The 24,660-nt window shown below is 36.8% G+C and overlaps 1 protein-coding gene across 1 annotated transcript; it reads right to left on the bottom strand.

Annotated features, from left to right (window-relative positions):
• Positions 1–6,570: 6,570 nt before the first annotated feature.
• Positions 6,571–7,500, bottom strand: LOC101088100 (olfactory receptor 5AC1-like). The gene has a single exon (XM_011285985.2). The coding sequence runs from the start codon at positions 7,492–7,494 to the stop codon at positions 6,571–6,573; it is 924 nt and encodes a 307-aa protein (XP_011284287.2). The 5' UTR covers positions 7,495–7,500.
• Positions 7,501–24,660: the final 17,160 nt, after the last annotated feature.

Below are 24,660 nucleotides of genomic sequence, written 5' to 3'. Positions count from 1 at the left end.
CTATATATAGATATACAGATGTGCATATATGTGTGTGTGTGTGTGTGTGTGTGTGTGTATACATACATATGTGATTAAACTTGGCAAGAAATATGCCTGATCTATATGTATTTGGTATAAATGCAAAACTACTGAAGGGCATAAAAATTTGTTTAATGTGTGAAAAGTCCTAATTTTATCTAAGCAGAAAGATTTGATCTAGTAAAGGCATTAATTTTTTCCAAATTAATTTATAAATTGGATGAAATATTAAACAAAGTAATAAGGAAATAGTTTAACTAGAAATGTTTAATTCATCTAGAAGAACAAATAGATTATTGTAAAATTTTTTTTCAAAAAGGATAAAGAAGGGAGATGTCCCATACCGGGTTTGCAATATATCATAAAGTTAGCTGTAATAACTGAAATTATTCTTGATGTCATCAAGGTTCACTATGGATACAAATTCACTTAAATTTAAATATCCACTTCTAGACATGGGGAGGAAGAGTAGCAAAGTTGCTTGAAAGTACAGACTTTGGTTTCAGATCTGGCTTTGTCTCTATGTCTTTCATCAATAACTTAAACTCTCTAAGCTTTGAGATCTCATTTGCAAAGTGAAGTCAAAATGTGCACTTACAAGGTTGTTGCAAGAATCAGATGAGAGAGTTAATGTCAAGCCCTTAGCACTGTATTTGACAGATAGGAAGGGCTCGTTAAATAGTAGGTAACTGTGTATGTTAGTTATTTTAGTTATGCATAAGTAAAGCGGCTAAGCTCTTTTGTTAGAGAATGGTTTGGGGGTGAGCAAACTGTGGTATATGTTGTCATGTTGCCAATTTGTAACAATGGTAGTTTAACTTTGTACATAAAATACTTTTATAATTAGCTCAAGCCATCTGCAGGTTGGCACAGAGACCAGTAAGTAGTGATTTATGTTGAGCAAATGAGATACATCTTCTAGAAGAAAAAAAACCTATAGGTACAACACATTTTAAAGGGAAGCATTTATTTTAATGAAAATTACAGATATCATGACATTTCATAACTAAAAATTCCACACTGCATCATTAACAAAGGACATTTTTCCCTAACCACAATTCCATTTTGATATTAGATAAAATGAAACTATACTTCCAGTACCATCAAATAAGCAGTCTGTGTTCAAATTTCTCCAGTTGTTACCAAATTATTTTTGTAACATTGCATTTGTTGTATTCATCAAGACTCTTTTCATCCAAAAGTATCATTTCTTTCCCCCTTTATTTACTTCTTTGTTGTTGTTGTTAATCATCATGGTTTTCTTATTTGTTTTTTACCCTTTATGAAATGACGTGGAGAGAGTGGGCCAATTGTTCAATAGTCTTTGGAATTTCTTCATTCTGGATTTGTCTAGCTGCCTTATTTGACTTATTCTCCTACTCTTTATATTTTTCTATTCCCGGTGGAATTTATATCTAAAGGCTTGATTAAACATTTTGACAACAATTCTTCATAAATGATGCTATGAATTTCATATTGCATAACATCAGGAAGTACAGTAAGCCTGTTTGTGTCACTGTTGGTGGAGTTCGGGGTAATCCCTGGGTTAAGGGGTTAACAGGCAGATCTCCTTACTGTAAAGTTATGTATTTTCCCTTACATCTGGCAAATAACTAAAGATAAGATACTTTTGCACCTTGTAAAACTATCCAAGTCCCCATTCATTTTTTAGCTAAGGTCTTAGCATCCTTTGATGATTCTTGCCAGAACCAATTATATTATTAGGGATTTTTAAATAATAATTTTTAGTTCTGTCATTTGTTCTACATTTTTGGCTGGAATACTTTGACACAACTACAAAAAAAAGAGGAAATTAAGATGAAATGTTCTGAAATTTATTATAAAAAAGTTTAGGGGCCCCTGGCTGGCTCAGTCGGTGGAGCATGTGACTCTTAATCTTGGGGTTGTGAGATTGAGCCCCACATTGGGTGTAGAGATTACTTAAAAATAAAATCTTAAAGAAAAATTTAAGCAAATATCTAAACGTTGTTTAGACTTATTTGACCTTGCCAGAAGTTCACGGCTCTATCTTCCTTCTTGAAGGCAAATTGTTGGTGATTTTAAAAGGCTTACTTTGAATAGCTTAGTCATTCATTCCAAAAATATATTTAAGTGTCTGTTATGGTAAACCCTGGTCAGAGGTTTTCCTTGAAAGGAAAAAGATGCCTCAACATAAATGTAAATTACTCCAAATTCTGGCTTGTCCAATGGTTCCTGTTTCTCACACTTTGTAGGTCTCCTAGGGTCTCCTAAGACTAATTTTTTTGATGTATGTGTTTAATAAATATATAATAATCATTATCATAAGAATATATTTTTTTGTATGTTACTTTCAAAAAAGACATATTCATATAAACTATCTCAACCATATTGGAGCACCTGCCATTTCTTACATTACCTTCTTATATAATGAAAAGAATTCTGGAGTGGCCACACCAGCAACCTGTGACAGTTTGTGCCAGTGGTTCTTGTCTTAGCATAGCCCTTTATTGATTATATCACTTTAGAAAAGTTGGATCTTAACTTCCTCATAAAGACAAAACCTGTATTTGTATAGTGATTTATGCTGTGTAACGAACCATCACATATATTGTCTCACCCAATCGGCTGAATAGGGACATAAATGCATATTATAATCTCTATTATACAAATGAAGAAATTAAGGCACTGCCCATTTAAATATCCTCAGACACTCATTGTTTTCTTCTGTCTATGACCTACAAGATTTCATGGAGGCTATTGTGGTCACTTTTAGCTTCATCTAAGACTCAGGAATAAAATACCAGATCTGATTTGACACACTGTGCTTTTCCATTACTCCAGGCTGCCTCACATGTAAATGGAAGAAATACCACCTCCCTTCTATTTTTCCAGAGTGACTGAAAGGATCAATTAGGATAATTCAGATGAATATACTCTAAAAGTCTTGAAGTAATATTTAAATATGAGGTAGTACCTTAGTCCATTCAGGCTGCCATAAAAACATACCACAGACCGGGTAGCTTATAAACACAGAAATTTATTTCTCACAGTTCTGGAGTCTGGAAGTCCAAAATCAAGGTGCCAGTATTGTTGCATTCTGATGAAAGTCCTCGTCCTGATTCATAGCCAGGGTCTTTTCAATATGTCCTCACATGGAGGAAAAGGTTGGGGATCTCTCTGAAACCTTGTCTTATAAGACACTAATCCCATTCATGAAGGCTCCACCGCCTGACTTAAGCAACTTCCAAAGGCCTTAGCTTTTAACACCATCATCTTTGGGGAATGAGATTTTAAAGTATGGATTTGGGGAGGACACAAACATTCAGACAATAGCAGGTAGACTTTCCTATTAAGAAGAAATCAAAATCACAATCTAACATGATCATGATGAGTGTTAGAGCTTTGTGTTTCAGAATGTAGTCCAGGCCCACCTGCCTCAGAATTGCCTGGGATACCTGTGAATAGTACAGAACCTGAAACCAGCCAATGATCTGCTTAATACAATACCTGTGGGTTCATGCACACGAAAGCTTAAGAATGAAAACCTCAAGTGAAAAATCTCCATGACATTGGCCCCTCTTCTGCTTAACTAAACCAGTTTTAGATGTTATATAGAGGCTATAGACTCCAATTCTATAAAGTATTTACCTTGTAGACACTTTGTAGGAGCCTAGCTGACATTCAGTGGATTGATCATACCATATTACCATATGGACAAGAATGGAGAACTGTCCAACATATGTAAAATATCTACTGAAATATGGGTCTCTATTAATGCAAGAGAAATATTTGTTAGGAAAGAATTGCAGCTAACTTTTGGTGAACTGTCTGGATATGCATAGTCTGTCTCTCCAAACTCATTATCTGGTAGGAATTTGAAAGAAATTAGTGTTATCTACTACTTGTTTATTTATGAACTTGTTTTCAGACAGTAAACTGCAGGTCCATATTCACTAGAATATGGATAATTGTGTCAGACTTCCAAATGCAACTAAAGAATCAAGACCATATGAAGATTTTACTTTTCCCTTAAACCAGTAGTTTTCAACCTGGGCTGTACATTGGCATCCCCTGGAGTGATAAAGATATACTAATAGCTGGGTCACATCTCCAGGGAAGCTGACTTCACTGGCTTGAGACTGAGTCAGCGAATCTTAATTTTTAAGGACCTTAGGTGACTCCAACAAGGACTGAGAACCACTCCCTTAAATAAAAAAGCATAGTATGCAATATACATGACATCTATCATTATTCCCTTGGTGCCATAAGAAATGGGGAGAAATAAAGATAAAAACTTGATAAAAAATTGGATAAACTCTAATAAAGTGGCCACTTTGGCAAACAGTCATTGTAATAGTCATACAGAGAAGTTTCTATACTCAATTATCATCTAATCTTCATCGGAAGCTTGCCAAGTTTCACGTGATAATTATCTCTAGTGACTGTCAACACTGACTGCATATTGGAATCACTTGGACAGGTTTATGAAACTATGAGAAGCCTGGAACCCCGTCTTAAAAATTCTAATTTGTTTGGTTTGAGGTGATAACCAAGTGAGGACCACTGACCTATACCATCTGGGTGAGGATGCAGATGGGCAAGACTTTATTGGTGACATTAAGTCTTCAATTCTGTTAGTTGTTATCAACAGAGTGTGATGTAACAAAGAACTACTCAGTTTTACAATATGCTATAAGCTGAACTATGAAGCACCTGAGATGCGGTCGTTCTTATGGATTATGTAGTATTAGTTGGATTCCAAACCATCTTTCACATAAAATATAAAACCATAACACATAAAAGTTTCTACAAAAGAACTCACAATCTCCTGGGGAAAACCTAGCATGGTGACCTGAGCTTTACAGTAAAAGAAGAATCCAGGAAGCACATCAGAAGGGTTACTTCCTTTCTCTTATCCACAGGGCACACTGTGGAGCGGAAGAAGCAGTCAGTGATTTGGCTAGTACCATCTCCTTCTGTGTGCCTCTTCGGCCACCAGTGTTAGGTCTCATGTAAGACGTTGTAGTCATATAGAAGCAGCATAGGGTAGTGGTTAAAAGCGTGGAGTCAGGCGCCACGCTGCCTGAAATAATAGAGGTATAAAGGAGACAGAGAACATCTATATATTGCCAGATAGCAATTGTACACAGCCAATACTTAAAATAGTCTGTGTGGCACATAGAAAAAAAGAGAGAGTTTTGCCGCTGGCCTTGAGTGTGGAGAAGTGGAGGCAAGAACTCCTACAGAGATTCTGCAGCCACAGGGAGCAACCTGCTTCGAATGAGCCCACACAGCAGAAGGCAGAGCTCAGATGCAATGAGAGGAGCAGAGTCTGGGAAAACTGAGCCCCAAACACACTGGGCTGGAGCCACTTGGCCACACCACCTGCTTTGTTGTTCGATGACTCAACAAATTGTTTATATCCTCAAATCAAAATAATAGGCTAGGATCTGAGAAATGTGCCATGTATATAGCAATACTTTACTCTTTTTCTTTACCCCCCAGAATGCACTAGGGTCACTATTCATGGTTTATATGCTCCTTTGCCCTTGTATGCCCTGTAAGAGACATCTAAGGGTTATGAAAATCGGCTCTATCAATAACGTAATGTAGGTCAAACTACCTACCTTTTCCTTTATTTTTGACTAAAATATTCACAGAGCCATATGTAATTAACTCAGGAACTCAAAAATGGTAGCACGGTCAGACAGAACACATACATAGTTTTTATGAAGAAAAAGTCACTTAAGTTGCATAATTATGACTTCATCAAGCACATCTGCTATTCCAGGTAGTTGTCAATTACAGGAGAAAAAAATTCAATTGGCATATGTGTGTCAGATGCAAGATGCTTCTTGAGAGTGCTTGATAAATTAAAAGGTAGACATTTTAAAGAATTTAGAACTTTTCATTACATTGCAGGAAAATTGCTTTCTCTTAAATATATGATTGTTAAATTTTTTAACTTTTCAATGGTTGCAATACAAATATAATTTGCAAAATTACTTTTAAACCTTGTAGAGATGTTCATTTTAAATGCCTCAATAGGTTATATATTGTCATATTCAGTCTAACAATATTACTTTGGTTTTCATATTGTTTGGGTAATTATAAATAACTACTAAAGACAAGGTTTTGAAAAAGTACCCATTCAAGAATTATTTAAAAAGGCATTAGTCTTTTTTAAAAATAGGGCTTATACAGGATGAGTCTTCCTGTAAAAACTATAAACTCAAAGGAGTTTTGAAGTGTGAGTATCTGGAAACACAAAGCTCTTCACGTTACAAAGATACAGTAATTTGGAGATTTCTGTTTCACTTTTGTCTTTGAAGATGAATTAAAAACAACAATAACACAAAGTAAATGGAGCCTGTCTTTACCATGTTCATTAATTATTTTGATGATCACAACAACTTATGATGAAGACAAGTCTATCTACTCTAAATTTTTTATTCATTCATTTAACGATTATAGATTAAGTCCCCACTATGTGCAAACCCCACATTATGCTTTATTTAAACAGAGGAAAACATAAGGAATAATGAAAGCTTTCCCCAAAAAAAATATTTATTTCTTTATCACTTTTCTCAGTGCACCTAAAACTTCCTTGTTTCTTAGGCTATAAATAAAGGGGTTTAGCAGGGGGATTATAACCGTGTAGAACAATGAATACATTTTATCCTGATATTGATCTGGCCCAGACCCAGGACGCACATACATGAAGAAGAGAGTGCCATAGAACAAAGAGACAGAGAGCAGGTGGGCGCTGCACGTGGAGAAGGCTCTGCTCCTGCCCTTTTCAGACTTCTTTCTCAGGATGGCAAAGAGGACACGGGTATAAGACCCCATGATGGTCGTAAAAGTAAAAGCTTGTATACAAGCAGCAAAAATAAAAATCACCAATGCATTAAGAGATGGGTCAGTGCAAGAAATTGTATATAGTGACAAAATTTCACAGTAGAAATGAGGTATTATATTGGACCTGCAGAAGGTTAATCTAAACAATAATCCCACATGAATGACGGGATGCAGAAAACCAATCGCATATGACACACTTATCAACCAGGTACAGAGTCGGTTGGACATCACCACTGGATAAAGCAAGGGGTTGCATATGGCTGCGTAGCGGTCATAGGCCATCACTACCAAGAGGAAACACTCTGTGGTGGCACTGGAAGCAAAAATATAAAATTGGGTGATGCATTTTGCCAGGGATATCATGTGATTGTTAGATAAAAAATTCATTAGCATCTTTGGAGTCACAGAGGATGAGGAACAGGCATCTGCAAGGGCCAAACTAGCAAGGAATAAGTACATGGGGGTGTGAAGATGGGGGTCCTTCCAGGTGAGGAAAATCAGTCCGAGGTTGCCCACCATGGTGGTGAGGTAGATGACCAAGAACACCAGGAACAGGGGGGCCTGCATTCCTGAACGATCTGTCAGTCCTGTGAGAACAAACTGCGTCACCTGTGTCTTGTTTGTCTCCATCATATCCACTCAGGCTGATTACTACCATGAGAGAATAGGTAAAGGAAAAAAAACAATCAAAGGTCATGAAAACTGGTATTGAATGGTAATGTCTGTTCCCTATTCCAGATGGCACTTTCTCAACAAATGTGAAGGGACAGTGTTTCTCTTTTTTACAAACACACATAAGGGCATTAAGTATATAATAAATAATTTTGAGAAAGATTTTTTAAAAAGGCTTTTCAGTACATACATATTTAGAATTGAATATATTAACAGTGAATTGTTTTTCAGAACTGAGAATAAAAACATACATTTTATATGAAAGTCTCTAAAAACAGCAGCAGTTCAGTTTCAAAAGTGTTATTATTACCCTTTTTCAGAAAATCTTGTGTATCTTTTCTATTGAATGAAAAATGGACTCTGTCTTTGATATTAGTGATATACATCATTCAGTTCCTTTAAGGCATTAATAGGTTAAATAAGAAGACAGTAAATTAATATTGCATTACTGTTTTTACTGTCCATTATCATTGTTATTTGATTATATATTCATATAAATCACCCCAGATACCTAATCAAGTCTTTTGATTTTATATTACTCAAAACCACTCTTAATTTCTAATTAACGCTTTTTAATTATCCCCAATAAACTCTCATATGTGAATATAATCATTCATTCAGTCACCAAATATCTGTGTAGTACCTCCTCAGTTAGAACACTGTCATTCTTAGCTCAGTCAGACATAGAAACTCTACCTGGTGTCGCACCCAAGATAAAAAAATAAAAGCCCCCCCTTTGAAGAGGAGTGAAGAAACAAAGACACCACCAGCTTATTTACAGGTTTGGGAAGGATCCAAAGGCCGTCATTTTATAGGCCAAATAAAACAATTACCATCCAATTAACTGAGAATATGTTTTAATATTTCAGAGGCACAAATTCTAAAATGATTGGAAGGATTTTTCTTTTCCTGTTCTTTTTGGGATTACACGTAGGACTATCAAAGTCAAGGTGGAATGAAACATTACAAATGACACCACAGTAGAAAAAATAACCAGTGTTTTGAAAAGGTGGATTCAATTTAAATAGTAGAAATTATAAATTTTGTTTAAAAGGCAAAGCAAATGAAAAAAGATGAATCACAGTAATAGGTAATGACTAACATAAATCCAGTCAAGACTGATAAGAGTCCCAGACTAAAAATGTATCCACGAGTTTTACAAGCCTAAGGAAGCAAGTGAGAAGGCTAGATCTTGTGGAGACCCAGGAGAAGAAAACCTCAGTCCTCACCATCACAATGCACTTCACAAATAATGCATAAGTCTGAACATAAAATATGTTTTGTGTATTCAGATCCCTGCCTTGGTATCTAAAACAGGATCTACCCATTTACAAACAGCTGATCTAAATATATAACCATTCAAAGGAATATTTCCCCTTCTTAGATTCACAGCTCCCAGGCTTTCATACCAAGACCACCCAAGTGGGTATCATTCTATCACATGTTTATTTCTTTTTTTTTTAATTTTTTTATGTTTACTTATTTCTGAGACAGAGAGAGACAGAGCATGAGTGGGAGAGGGGCAGAGAGAGAGGGAGACACAGAATCAGAAGCAGGCTCCAGGCCCCGAGCCGTCAGCACAGAGCCCGACGCAGGGCTCGGGCTCACAGACCGCAAGATCATGACCTGAGCCGAAGTCGGTCGCTCAACCGACAGAGCCACCTAGGCGCCCCATGTTTACTCCTATAACCCAGTCACCAGTTCTGTACAGAAGCTGAAGACTTCATTCCCCAAGTCTGTACTGGCCTGAAACATTTCCCGAAAGTGCCAGCTTGGTGATTCAAAGACAGAGAACAATACAGAAAATTGAGGGAAGACAGAGTTTGTGAAATATTCAGTTCTAATGAGAATAATGTTTGAACAATAAAAATACATATGAGACTTGAGGTATTTTCTATAAAAAGTCACCTGAAATTTTTTCCCCTGTGAAAAGGAAACCATTTGGAGAAAAACTGTTCTTCTCAATCTTCACTGGAAATAGAAAAAGAGAAAACATGTTTGAGATTTACATTAGACATTAAGAAACAGAGACCCTGTTAGTATCAGCAGTAATCATCAAATAAGCACGCTGCTGTCAAATCGCTACAAACACCCGATTATCCTTATTTTCCGCTCTTCACAGAATATAACAAGTTGTGGCTCTTAATAGTTGTGGCGAACTCTTTTGTGTGTGCGTGCATGTTTCCAGCAAAGTATCATCTTAAAAAAGATCCAAGTTGAAGGGGAAATCATACACTCCTTTAAAAAAAAACCCGTAACTCTATGATTCTTAACAGTCAGAAATCTTCCTCGTTCTGTTTGTGTTTCCATGTAAATGAAATGCCAGAATGAATTTTAATTTTCAAAGACACAAAAAATATTAAATGTGTTTTATAATTCATTATACTGCCCCCCCCAATTAACAATAATGTAACAATATTTCGGAGGCTTTGAATCTCTATTCCACGTCTGAATTGGCAAGTAATTATGAGCTTTATGACCCTTGTTTTGAGGTTCTCATCTAAAGCACCAGATTTTCTAAGGTACATTTCCACCTACAGTCTGTGTGACACTGACCCCCCGCTGCTCTTTAGTAGGTAGCATAAGCATGATAGTAAAGCACACAATGCCGTAACTGAATTGCCTGAGTTCACTTCTTCATTCTACAAAGACATAGCTTGATGTCTAAAAGTTTTCGGAGGAAATACACATAATGTTTACTTAGCTATTCAATTCAGGATGTTCCATTTGGAAACTAAATCATCTGAAAAATATTTTTCACGAATTTTGATAGCTCATGAAAAACTCTTGGTACTGAAATGGAATTTTCTAATAGTTTGCTTGGAAAGAATAATTTACAATAAAATAAAGTACTGTATTCTCACCTAATGCTTATAAGAAGATGCAGAGATGCCATAAAATATAAATTTTCATGAAGAGCTCTTAAGATACAAGAAAAAAATGTCAAAGACAACTATTTGTTTCATGTTATTTTTCTTTGAAAAATACTGTTTGGAAGGGAAGATATTTATTTCTTCCCATCTTCAAACCTGTTTGTGAACATAGTATTGAAATTCCCTCAATGGCACCAAAAGATTCCCTGTAGAATGAAGTCAACCTACTGGGCATTATAGGCATAATCAACAAATCACTTCTAACATAGACTTTTGTGACTGTTCTTTTTATAGCTTCTTTCTTTCTTCTGCAAACAAAAACATTACAGGTTAATGGCAGAAAAAACATTGAAAATGTAAAACAGCAAAAAGAAAACAAACTGCTATAATTCGCTAATCACTGATAAGAACAGTTAACTTTTTAGTATATATTTCTGCCATCATTTATCTATACATGTAGCTATTTTTATGTATACTTTATTATATGTAATTAATACATATATTTATATTTACATAATAATGTAAACATTTTATATATACATATAAAAATAAGATTATGGCACTGCTATACATAATTTTTCATAAACCAGTTTTTATTTAAGTGTGGTTGGCATACAATATTATATTAGTTTCAGGTGTACCACAAAGTGATTCGACTTTTTTTTAATGTTTATTTATTATTGAAGGAGAGAGACAGAGCGTGAGCGGGGAGGGGCAGAGAGAGAGAGGGAGTCACAGAATCTGAAGTGGGCTTCAGGCTCTGAGCTGTCAGCACAGAGACCCATGCAAGGCTCGAACTCACGAGCAGTGAAATCATGACCTGAGCTGAAGATGGATGCTTAATTGACTGAGCCAACCCAGGTGCCCCAATTTGACATTTATGTAAGTTATGAAATGATCACCATGTTAGGTCTAGTTAACATCTGTAATCATGTATAGTTACTACAATATTATTGACTATATTCCCTATGCTGTACTTTACATCTCCATAACTCACTTATTTTATAGCTGGAAATTTATATCTCTTAATCTCCACCTATTTCGCCTATCCCCCTAACCCTTTTCCTCCAGCAAACAACAGCTTGCTCTCTGTATTTATGAGTGTGTTATTGTTTTATTTCTTCTTTTTTTTAGATTTCACATATAAAGTAAAATCATACAGCATATGTCTTTCTCTTTTTTACTTATTTCACTTAGCATAATACCCTCTAGGTTCATGCATGTTGTAGCAAATAGCAAGATTTCATTCATTTTATGGTTGAATAATATTCCATTGATGTGTGTGTGTGTGTGTGTGTGTACACAATACACACACACATATCACATCTTTATCCACTCATCTATTAATGGACACTTAAGTTGCTTTCATATCTTGCAGTTGTAAATAATGCTGAACATAAGGGTGTATATATCTTTTTGAAATTATTTCATTTTCTTTGAGCAAGTATTCAGAATTGGAATTACTGGATTGTATGGTACTCCTATTTTTAATTTTTTGAGGAAACTCTATACTGTTTTCCACAGTGCCTGTACCAGTATTCCCACCACCAGAGCACGAGGGTTCCCTTTTCTCCATATCTTCACCAACACTTGTTATTTCATGTCTTTTTGATATTAGCCAGGTGTGAGGTAATATCTCATTTTGGTTTTGATTTGCATTTCCTTAAGGCTTAGCATTGTTAAGTATTTTTTCATATATCTGTTGGTCATCTCTATATCTTCTTGGGAATATGTCTGTTCAGGTCCTCTCTCCATTTTTTAAACAGATTGTTTGATTTCTTTTTCTTTTGGTGCTGAATTGTATGAGTTCTTTATATATTTTGAATATTTAACTCCTATCAGCTATATCATTTGAAAATATCTTCCCCCTCTAAGAAGGTTGCCTTTTTGTTTTGTTGATGGTTTCCTTTGCTGTGCAAAAGATTTTTAAGTTGACATAGATCCAAATGTTTTGCTTTTGTTGCATTTGCCTGAGGAAACAGGTCCAAAAAATTATTGCTAAGACCAATGTCCAACAGTTTACTGCTTGTTTTCTCTTAGGAGATTTGTGGTTTCAGGTATTACATTTAGGTCCTTCATCCATTTTGAGTTTATTTTTGTATATAGTATAAGAAAATGGTTCAGGTCCATTATTTTGCTGGTAGCTGTCGTGTTTTCCCAGTACCATTTATTGAAAAGATTGTCTTTTCCCCACTTTATATTCTTGGTCCTTTTTGTAGATTAGTTCACTGTGTAAGTATGGGTTTATTTCTGGGCTCTCCCTTGTGTTCCATGAATCTATATGTGTAGTTTGTGCCAGTGCCATACTGTTTGAATGTAGATAATATATTTTGAAATCTGAGGATTTCAAATCTTAGGATGATTTGTTCTAGTTTTGTGGAAAATGCCATTCATATTTTGATAGGGATTGCGTTGAATCTATAGATTGCTTTGACTAGTAAGGACATTTTAGCAACATGAATTCTTTCAACCCATAAGCATGGTTTATCTTTTCATTTATTTTTGTCATCTTCAATTTCTTTCATCAATGTCTTCTAGTTTTCAGAGTACAGGTTTTTCAACTGCTCGGTTAATTTATTCCTAGGTATTTATTCTCTTTGATATAAATGTAAATGGAAGTATTCTCTTGATTTCTTTTTCTGATAGTTTATTATTAGTACATAGAAATACAACAGATTTCTGTATATTAATTTTCTATCCTGAAACCTTAATTAATTCATTTATTAGTTCTAAATATTTTTCATAAAATCTTTAGCATTTTCTATATGTAGTATCATTTCATTTGCAAATAGTGATAGTTATACTTCTTTTTCCCAGTTGGATGCTTTTTATTTCTTTTTCTTGTTTGATTTATAAGGTAGGCTTTCCTATTAAGAAAAAAGAAGAATTCAAAATCTAAAGTGATGGTCATGAATGTTTGATCACTTTTAGTGCTTTGTCTCTCAAAATGTGACCCAAACCGGGGCGCCTAGGTGGTGCAGTCGGTTAAGCGTCCGACTTCAGCCAGGTCACGATATCGCAGTCTGTGAGTTCGAGCCCCGTGTCGGGCTCTGGGCTAATGGCTCAGAGCCTGGAGCCTGTTTCCGATTCTGTGTCTCCCTCTCTCTCTGCCCCTCCCCCATTCATGCTCTGTCTCTCTCTGTCCCCCAAAAAATAAATAAACATTGAAAATGTGACCCAAACCACATCTGCATCAGAATCAGCTGGGATGCCTCTGAATAATGCAGAACCTCAAGCCCACCGATGATCTACTGAATCTAATACCTGTGGTCTTGTGCACAACAAAGTTTAAGAATGAAAATGTTGACTCAGAGGGGAAGATGGCAGTGTAGGAGGAACTGGGCTCACCTCGTCCTGCTGATTGCTTAGATTCCACCCACATCTGCCTAAATAACCCAGAAAACCACCAGAAGGCTAGCAGAATGGATTCTCCAGAGCCAAAATAGACAAGAGGCCCACAGAAGAGGGTAGGAAGGGCGGAGAGGCAGTGCACACTACACGGACTGGTGGGAGGGAGTTGGGGTGGTGGAGAGGCAGCCCACTGGGCAAGGCAGAGCCCCTGAGTCTGGCTTATAAAAGCGGAGGGGCTGGACTTCGTGAATTCTGATAGCCATCAGGATTTAACATCTGGAATGTTAAAAGTCAACAGCTCTGCTCTCGGAGAGCAGGGAGGGCAAGAGGACGCTGGGAGGGAGAGTTGTTGAGCCCTGAAAGACAGAGCTCAGCTCAGCGTGGGAACAAAGGCCCTGGCAAGCACCATTCCCCTCTCCCACCCCCAGATGAAATTCCAAAGGGAACCAGTTCCCGTCACTGAACTTGTTTGCATGGCGCAAAGGCCCAGTGCTGTGCTTCTGTGGATCCATCCCTCCGATGGGTCTGCCTCCCTCCTGGTGCTGCAGCGCCCCTCCCCCAGGGGACTACCAACTGCAAAGCAAGCTAAGCCTTCCCCTCCTGCCCCTGTGCAACTTGTGGATCCACCCCGGCTAATACACCCTTGGCCAGATCCCATCAAAGCAACACCACAAGCCTGGCAGTGTGCAAGTAGCTCAGACAGGGGCCACACCATTCCACAGTGAGTCCTGCCCCTGGAAGAGGGGAAGGTAAGGTACACACCAGTCTGACTGTGGCCCCAGCAGTGGGCTGGAGGCAGACATCAAGTCTGACTACGGCCCCACCTACCAACGCAAGTTACTCCCGACACCACAGGGGAAGAGCCCTGCAGTTCCGCACCACTCCAGGAACTATCCAAAATGACGAAATGGAAGAATTCTCCTCAAAAGAAACTCCAGGAAGTAGTGACAGCTAACGAACTGATCAAAAACGATTTAAGCAATATAACAGAACAAGAATTTAGAATAATAGTCATAAAATTAATTGCTGGGCTTGAAAAAAGCATAGAGGACAGCAGAGAATGTATTGCTACAGAGATCAAGGGACTAGGAAATAGTCATGAGGAGCTAAAAAATGCTATAAATGAGGTGCAAAATAAAATGGAGGTGGTCATAGCAAGGATTGAAGAGGCAGAAGAGAGAATAGGTGAATTAGAAGATAAAATTATGGAAAAAGAGGAAGCTGAGAAAAAGAGAAATAAAAAAATCCAGGAGTATGAGGGGAGAATTAGAGAACTAACTGATGCAATCAAACGGAACAATATCCATATCATAGGAATTCCAGAAGAAGAAGAGAGAAAGGGGCTGAAGGTGTACTTAAATCATAGCTGAGAACTTCCCTGATCTGGGGAAGGAAAAAGGCATTGAAATCCAAGAGGCACAGAGAACTCCCTTCAGACATAACTTGAATCGATCTTCTGCACAACATATCATAGTGAAACGAGCAAAATACAAGGATAAAGAGAAAATTCTGAAAGCAGCTAAGGATAAACAGGCTCTAACTTACAAAGGGAGACCCATAAGACTAATGTCAGACCTATCTACTGAAATTTGGCAGGCCAGAAAGGAATGGCAGGAAATCTTCAATGTGATGAACAGAAAAAATATGCAGCGAAGAATCCTTTATCCAGCAAGTCTGTCATTCAGAATAGAAGGAGAGATAAAGGTTTTCCCAAACAAACAAAACTGAAGGAATTTATCACCCCTAAACCAGCCCTACAAGAGATCCTAAGGGGGATTCTGTGAGTGAAATGTTGCAAGGACCACAATGTACTAGAGACATCACTACAAGCATAAAACCTACAGACATCACAATGACTCTAAACCCTTATCTTTCTATAATAACACTGAATATAAATGGACTAAATGCTCCAACCAAAAGACATAGGGTATCAGAATGGATAAAAAAACAAGATCCGTCTATTTTCTGTCTACAAGAGACTCATTTTAGACCTGAGGACACTTTCAGATTGAAAGTCAGGGGATAGAGAACTATCTATCATGCTACTGGAAGTCAAAAGAAAGCTGGAGTAGCCATACTTATATCAGACAAGCTAGACTTTAAATTAAAGGCTGAAGATGAAGAAGGCCATTATATAATAATTATAGGGTCTATCCATCAGGAAGAGCTAACAATTATAAATGTTTATGCACCGAATACGGAAACCCCAAATACAGAAAGCAATTAATCACAAACCTAAGCAACCTTATTAAGAAGAATGTGGTCATTGCAGGGGACTTTAACACCCCACTTACAACAATGGACAGATCATCTAGACACAGAATCAATAAAGAAACAAGGGCCCTGAATGATACATTGGATCAGATGGACTTGACAGATATAATTAGAACTCCGCATCCCAAAGCAATGGAATATACTTTCTTCTCAAGTGCACATGGAACATTCTCCAAGATAGATCACATACTGGGTCACAAAACAGCCCTTCATAAGTATACAAGAATTGAGATCATACCATGCACACTTTCAGACCACAATGCTATGAAACTTGAAATCAACCATAGAGAAAAGTCTGGAAAACCTCCAAAAGCATGGAGGTTAAAGAACACCCTACTGGGGCAATTGGGTGGCTCAGTCGGTTAAGCGGCCGACTTCAGCTCAGGTCATTATTTCGCAGTCCATGAGTTCAAGCCCCACGTCGGGCTCTGTGCTGACAGCTCAGAGAATGGACCCTATTTCAGATTCTGTGTCTCCCTCTCTCTGACCCTCCCCCATTCATGCTTTGTCTCTCCCTGTCTCAAAAAGTAAATAAATGTTAAAAAAATTAAAAAAAAAAGAACACCCTACTAAAGAATGAATGGGTCAACAGGCAATTAGAGAAGAAATTAAAAAATATATGGAAACAAATGAAAATGAAAATATAACAATCCAAATGCTTTGGGATGCAGTGAAGGCAGTCCTGAGAGGAAAATACATTGCAATCCAGGCCTATCTCAAGAAACAAGAAAAATCCCAAATACAAAATCTAACAGCACACCTAAAGGAACTAGAATCAGAGCAGCAAAGACACCCCAAACCCAGCAGAAGAAAAGAAATAATAAATATCAGAGCAGAAATAAATATAGAATCTAAAAAACTGTAGAGCATATCAGTGAAACCAAGAGTTGGTTTTTTGAAAAAATAAACAAAATTGACAAACCTCTAGCCAGGCTTCTCAAAAAGAAAAGGGAGAGGACCCAAATAGATAACATCATGAGTGAAAATGGAATTATTACAACCAATCCTTCAGAGATACAAACAATTATCAGGAAATACTATAAAAAATTATATACCAACAAACTGGACAACCTGGAAGAAATGGACAAATTCCTAAGCACCCACACACTTCCAAAACTGAAACAGAAAGAAATAGAAAACTTGAACAGACCCATAACCAGTGAAGAAATTGAATCAGTTATCAAAAATCTCCCAACAAATAAGAGTCCAGGACCAGATGGCTTCCCTGGGGAATACTACCAGACATTTAAAGCAGAGATAATACCTAGCCTTCTCAAGCTTTTCCAAAAAATAGAAAGGGAAGGAAAACTTTCAGACTGATTCTATGAAGCCAGCCTTACTTTGATTCCTAAACCAGACAGAGACCCAGCAAAAAAAAGACAACTCCAGGCCAATATCCCTGATGAATGTGGATGCAAAAATTCTCAATAAGAGACTAGCAAATCTAATTCAACAGCATATAAAAAGAATTATTTACCATGAGCAAGTGGGATTCATTCTTGGGCTGCAGGGCTGGTTCAACATTGGCAAATCAATCAACGTGATGCATCACGTTAAAAAAAGAAAAGATAAGAACCATATGATCCTGTCAATTGATGCAGAAAAAGCATTTGACAAAATACAGGATCCTTTCTTAATAAGGACCCTCGAGAGAGTCAAGATAGAAGGATCATACAGAAACATCATAAAAGCCATTTATTAAAAGCCCACAGCTAGTATCATCCTCAATGGGGAAAAACTGAGAGCTTTCCCCCTGAGGTCAGGAACACGACAGGGATGTCCACTCTCACCACTGTTGTTTAACATAGTGTTGGAAGTTCTACAACAGCAATCAGACAACAAAAGGAAATCAAAGGCATCAAAATTGGCAAAGATGAAGTCAAGCTTTCACTTTTTGCAGATGACATGATACTATACATGGAAAACCCAACAGACTCCCCCAAAAGTCTGCTAGAACTGATACATGAATTCAGTAAAATCCAGGATACAAAATTAATGTACAGAAATCAGTTACATTCTATACACTAATAATGAAGTAACAAAAAGACAAGAAACTGATCCCATTCACAATTGCACCAAGAATCATAAAATACCTAGGAATAAAACTGGTGCAGCTGCTCTGGAAAACAGTATGGAGGTTCCTCAAAAAATTAAAAATAGATCTAACCTATGACCCAGCAGTAGCACTGCTAGGAATTTCCCCAAGGGATACAGGAGTGCTGATGCATAGGGGCACTTGTACCCCAATGTTTATAGCAGCACTTTCAACAATAGCCAAATTATGGAAAGAGACTAAATGTCCATCAACTGATGAATGGATAAAGAAATTGTGGTTTATATACACAATGGAATACTACTTGACAATGTTTTCACTCTTATGTGGATCCTGAGAAACGTAACAGAAGACCATGGGGGAGGGGAAGGGGGGGGAGTTAGGGAGGGAGGGAGCCAAACCATAAGAGACTCTTAAAAACTGAGAACAAACCGAGGGTTGATGGGGAGTGGGAGGGAGGGGAGGGAGGGGAGGGTGGGCGATGGGCATTGAGGAGGGCACCTGTTGGGATGAGCACTGGGTGTTGTATGGAAACCAATTTGACAATAAATTTCATATTAAAAAAATAATGAAAATGTCAAATGAAAGTCTTTGTATAATTGGTTTCTCTTCTTTTAACTGGCCAGTTGTAAATATTAAATAGAGGCTATCCACTCCAACTGTATAAATTAAGCACAAAGCCTACTTGGGATTCTCTCCCTCTCTCTCTACCCCTCACCCCTCAAAATAAATAAATAAACTGAAAAAATCAATTACTGTAATCCATAACATCAATAGGTAAAAAGAAAAACCACATGATCATATCAATAAATGCAGAGAACACATTTGACAAATCCAACACCTATTCATGATATAAATTTGGTAAACTAGGGATAAAGGGGAACTCCCCCAACTTGATAAAGAAGAGCAACTAAATACCTACAGATAACATCATATTTAATGGTGAGAAACTTGAAGCTTTCCCACTAAGACCAGGTACAAGTCAAATATGTTCCCTTTTACCACTATTTTTTTTTTTAATTTTAGAGAGACAGTGTGAGCAGGGGAGGGTTGGGTGGGGGGGGGGGGTGGGGGTGGGAGAGAATCTTAAGTAGGCTTCACATTCAGTACAGAGCTTGACATAGGGCTTGATCCCACAACCCCGGGATCATGACCTGAGCTGAAATCAAGAGTCAGATGCTCAACCTAATGAGCCACTGATATTTTTTAACATCATAGTGGAAGTCCTAGGTAATGCAATCATATAAGAAAATGAAATTTAAAAAAAATATACTGATTGGGGAAAAAAGAAATAAAACTTCTTCATTCACAGAAGACATCTATGTAAAAAAATTTAAAGAAGTGGCCAAAAAACTCTCAGAACTACTAAGGGATTATAGTAAGGTTTTAGGATATGAGGTTAATATAAAAGAGTTAGTCCTTCCCTATATATCAGGAATGAACAAGTAGAATTTAAAAATAAAAACAAAGTACCACTTAACATTATCACATAAAAATGAAATACTCAGATATAAATCTAACAGAATATGTACAAGGTATATATGAGAAAATCTACAAAACTCTGATGAATGAAATCAAAAAAGCACCAAATAAATGGAAAGATATTCCATGTTAATGGAAAGAAAAATTTTAAATTATTAAGATGTCAGTTTTTCCCAATATGATCTTTAGGTTTAATGCAATGCCAATCAATATATCAGAAAGTTATTTTGCGGATATCTACAAACTGATTCTAAAGTTTATATGGAGAGACAAGGACCCACTATAGCCAATACAATATTAAAGGAGAGTAAAGTTGGAGAACTGATGTACCTAATAAGCCACTTACTGTACTTATTGCTTAATATTTAAATGACAGTAACCAAGATAGTATAGTATTGGTGAAAGAATAGACAAACAGGTCAGTGAGCAGGACAAAGAACCAAAAATAGACCCATATAAATAAAGTCAACTAATCTTTGATAAAGGAGCAAAGGCAATACAATGGAGCGCAGATAGTCTCTTCACCAAATGGTGTTGGAACAATTGTATATCCACTCGCAAAAAAATGAACCCTTCACAAAATTAACTCAAAATGGACTACAGATGCAAACGTTAAAGGCAAAACTATAAATCTCCTGGAAGATAACATAAGAGAAAAGCTAGGTGACCTTAGGTATGGTGATGCCTTTTTAGATACAACACCAAAGACATGATCCATGAAAAAAAAAATGGATGAGCTGGACTTTATTAAAATTAAAAACTTCTGCTCTGCAAAAGGTAATGTCAAGAGAACAAGTAAACAAGCCACAGATTGGGAAAAATTATTTACAAAAGACACATCTGATAAAAGATAGTTATCTAAGATGAACAAAGAGTTCTTAAACCTCAGCAATAAGGAAAATAAACAAGCCAATTAAAAATGGGCCAAACACCTTGACAGACATGGCACTAAAGAAGATATACAAATGGCAAATAAGAATATAAAAAGATGCTACACATCATATGTTACCAGGGAAATATAAATTTAAAAAACCATGAGCTACCACCGCACATGTATTAGAATGGTCAAAACCTGGAACAGAGACAACACCATATGCTGGCAAGGATGTGGACCAACAAGAAGTTTGGTTCATTGCTGGTGGGTGTACAAAATGGTCCAGCCATTCTTAAAGACAGTGTGGTGGTCTCTTACAAACTGAATGTACTCTTACCGTATAATCCAGCAGTTCCACTTGTTGGCATTTACCCAAAGAAGTTGAAAATGTATGCCCGCACAAAAACCTGCATGTGGATTTTTACAGAAGCTTTATTCATAATTGCAAAGACTAGAAAACAACCCATATTGTTGGTGAATGGATAAATCAACTGTGGTACATACAGACAATAAACTATTATTCAGTGCTAAACAGAAACGAACTATCAAGCCATGGAAAGACATGGAGGAAACTTAAATGCATATTACTAAGTGAAGGAAGTCAACTGAAAATGCTACATACTGTATGGTTCTGATATATAATATTGAGGAAAAAGCAAAACTACTGAGACAGTAAAAAGACCAGTGGTTGCCAGGGGTTGAAGGGAAAGAGATAAATAGGTGAGGCACAGAGGCTTTTTAGGTCAGTGAAAATACTGCATATAATACTATAATGATGGGTACATGTCATTATTCATGTGTCCAAATCCATAGAAAGAACATTAAGAGTGAAGTATAATATAAGCTATGGACGTTGGGTGACTATCATGTATCTATGTAGGTCTATCAATTGTAACAAATGTACATCTTCTGTTTGAAGATGTTGATAATAGGGGAGGATATACATGAGTAGAGAAAGTGGCTATGTAGAAAGTCTCCATACCCCCCTCTCAATTTTGCTGTGAACCTTAAGCTTCTGTAAAAAAAAAAAAAAAAATGTCTTAATTAAAAAAAAAAAAAGATCTGGAAATGAATAGTGATGATGGTTGCACAATAATTTGAATATACTTAATAATTCTGTGCTGTACACCAAAGCATAGTTAAAATGATAAATTTCATGCTATGTGTTTTTCACAATTTTAAAAATTGAATAAAAAATCAATCATATTTCTATATACTAACAACGTACAATTGGAAGCCAACACTTTTTAAATCAATGACATTTATAAGAATTCCAAAAACATAAACCACTTAGGTATAAATCTAACAAAATACATATTAGATCTGTATGCTGAAAACTATAAACACTGATAAAAGAAATCACAAAAGACCCAGGTAGAGGCATACCATGCTCATTGATTGGATAGTTCAACACAATAAGATGTTAATTATCACCACTTTGACCTACAGATTTAATGCAGTGTCAATCAAAATCGTAGCAGAATTGTTTTGTAGATGTAGAAAAGCTGACTTGAAAACTTGTACACAAGGACAAAAGAACTAGACTAATTAAAACAGCTTTGAAAAAGAAGAATAAAGTTGAAGGATTTTAAAATTTATTTACTATGAAGCTACAATGATCAAGGCAGTGTGGTATTAGCAAAGGAATAATAACATAAGACCATCATAACAGAATAGAATTTCTCCTATAGGCAATGGGAAAACACTTTTGCCAGAGAAAAGATATTAGAAAAAGAAGTATGATTAACGTGTATTAGCAAAACTACATATAGAAGAGAGTAAACTAGGAAGACTTGAGGCAAGGAGGCTGATTTAGATATTTAACATAAGACCATCATAACAGAATAGAATTTCTCCTATAGGCAATGGGAAAACACTTTTGCCAGAGAAAAGATATTAGAAAAAGAAGTATGATTAACGTGTATTAGCAAAACTACATATAGAAGAGAGTAAACTAGGAAGACTTGAGGCAAGGAGGCTGATTTAGATATATATTTATATTAAGGCAAAAGGTGGCAATGGGAATACAAAGGAACTGCAAAAGAAGTTTTGAAGGAAAACACAATTTTTTTAAGTGGGCTCCATGCCCAATTTGAACTCACCACCTGAGATCAGGACCTGAGCTGAGATCAAGAGTCCAGCGCCTAACTGACTGAGCCACCTAGATGCCCCTCAACACATAAATTGTAAGAAAAAAAAGAGAGAAAGAAAGAAAGAAAGGAAGAAAGAAAGAAAGAAAGAAAGAAAAAATCAAATCTTGAAAATGGAAGGATCAAAGATGACTTCAAATTTTTGAGACTGGGAGACTGGAAGAATGGTGGGAATCATGATCAAAATCATGATGTTGGAAATACAAAGACTATATTAATAGAGAGGAGTAAGGTTGGCAGCTAACATTAATTGAGGTGATTGTTGTATTTTCATTGTGCAAAATGCACTATAGAAAGTTTCTGTTTCTATAGTGTTCACTTGTACCTCCTAGCATTCCCAGAGATAAAATTTTTACATGTAGGTAAGAGATGAAACCTTAAAAATATGCTCAGTATTCAGAGAAACCAACATCATTAGTCAATCTACATTCGACATAAATAATTGCATTTTCCTCGATAGCAGGAACTTTTTCCCCCTGAGTCATTTGGCATTATATCATTAATCTTTTCCTTTAATAGTGCCTGTACTGTTAAGTGCAAATCGTTGTGATTTTCCTTTGACAGGAAGAGGACACGTATTAGTGTGGTCCGGCTGGGTATGTGTAGTCTGTGCTGTCATCTAGTGGTCGTATTGTACTATTGCACCGTGATGAAGATTTCTCGGTTTTAGTGCCGCCCACTTTCTTCTAAAGCAGAGCAAGATTCTCCAGTCCCCTCTCCTACCACAACGCATTCTGTATCTCGGAACTGAACTGAGAGGGGAATTAAAAAAAGTGGTGAAAAGGAAAGAAGCTTTACTAGAGCTCTGGTAATTTCGAGAAACGGAAGAGAAAACACCATCTCTGAATGAGAACAAAGATTCTGTGGAGGGGAGTGAATGCCCCCTACTGGCTGATCTTGGCATGGCCAGGTTATATTCTATTTCCAAGAGAGTAAAGCAAAATAAACAAGAAAGCAAACGCAAATGAATTGTATATAATCTCTCCAATCTTAGTGTCTTCATATATTAAAAAGACGAGGGGGTAGTCTAAGCGATCTCCAAAGTTTTTCATATCAAAGTTCCACAACTCCACAATTTTCATCTCAAAGTATTTTGTCTATGTGACATCATTGCAGATACTTTGAGAAATTTCTGGAGGCTTGGATTTTACCGTTTTTGTCAGATGTTCTTGATCCAGTCTAAATAAGACCTTCACTTTCCTTTTCTCTCTTTGTAGGCAAAGTAATAGCTACATGGTCCATGATGAATATATTGAGGACACAGCCAGCCTAGCTGAATTTTCTTTTTGGCTCCGTATCAAAGGAATCAAAGCTGGCTGACATCATCAGGGTGGAAGAAGAGTGAAGAAGAGGCAATTTATTCAACGGGGACTTAAGTCATTACAAAATTCTCCAGTGACCCTGTGATTTATTTTGTTTCCTTGTAGTTACCACTTTCTAATTTTGACAGATGTGGTTTTCTGCTTTTCTCTTAAGAAGCTTACTGGGCTTCCACAGAAAGTACTAAAGGGATAAGGTTAAGGAACCGATTCAGCATCACAGAGACAGATGCCTTATTGTAATTGAACTGAAACCCTAAGACCTTCCATGGGCCAGCTCTTTGTAGGCTAGGTCATTGCCTTATTTTCATTTTTACGCAAACCATTTCCACTTAAAATTCATAATTGACAACATATAAACGACTTTTATTCCTCCCTTAATCTTAATATTGATATGAGTAGTTAGTCTAGCTAAGATTATTCAGTAAAGTGAGAAGGACTTTCACCATTGAGTCATCCCTACAGTGTGGAGAGGGGCACCCTGATGTGATTTAAGTGGTGAAGGAAGGCATATGATCTGCCAGGTACATTTGAAAAACACATGCTCCAAAGTAGCTCCACTGCTGGCCTAAAAAGTGGACAACTTTTGTTTTTGTGTGTCATTCCTTCGGCTCAGAATATTGCTTCGAAATCCCCTCCCAAAGTCTTGTCTGGTTTTTATCAGCCATCACTATTACATTGTGAATTTAAAAGTTTAGCAGTCTGGGCACCTGGGTGGCTCAGTCGGTTAAGCATCTGGCTCAGGTCATGA

This window comes from Felis catus, chromosome C2, assembly GCF_018350175.1.
Source record: "Felis catus isolate Fca126 chromosome C2, F.catus_Fca126_mat1.0, whole genome shotgun sequence".
NCBI classification, from domain to species: domain Eukaryota; kingdom Metazoa; phylum Chordata; class Mammalia; order Carnivora; family Felidae; genus Felis; species Felis catus.
This window is presented reverse-complemented; position numbering and strand designations above follow the sequence as displayed.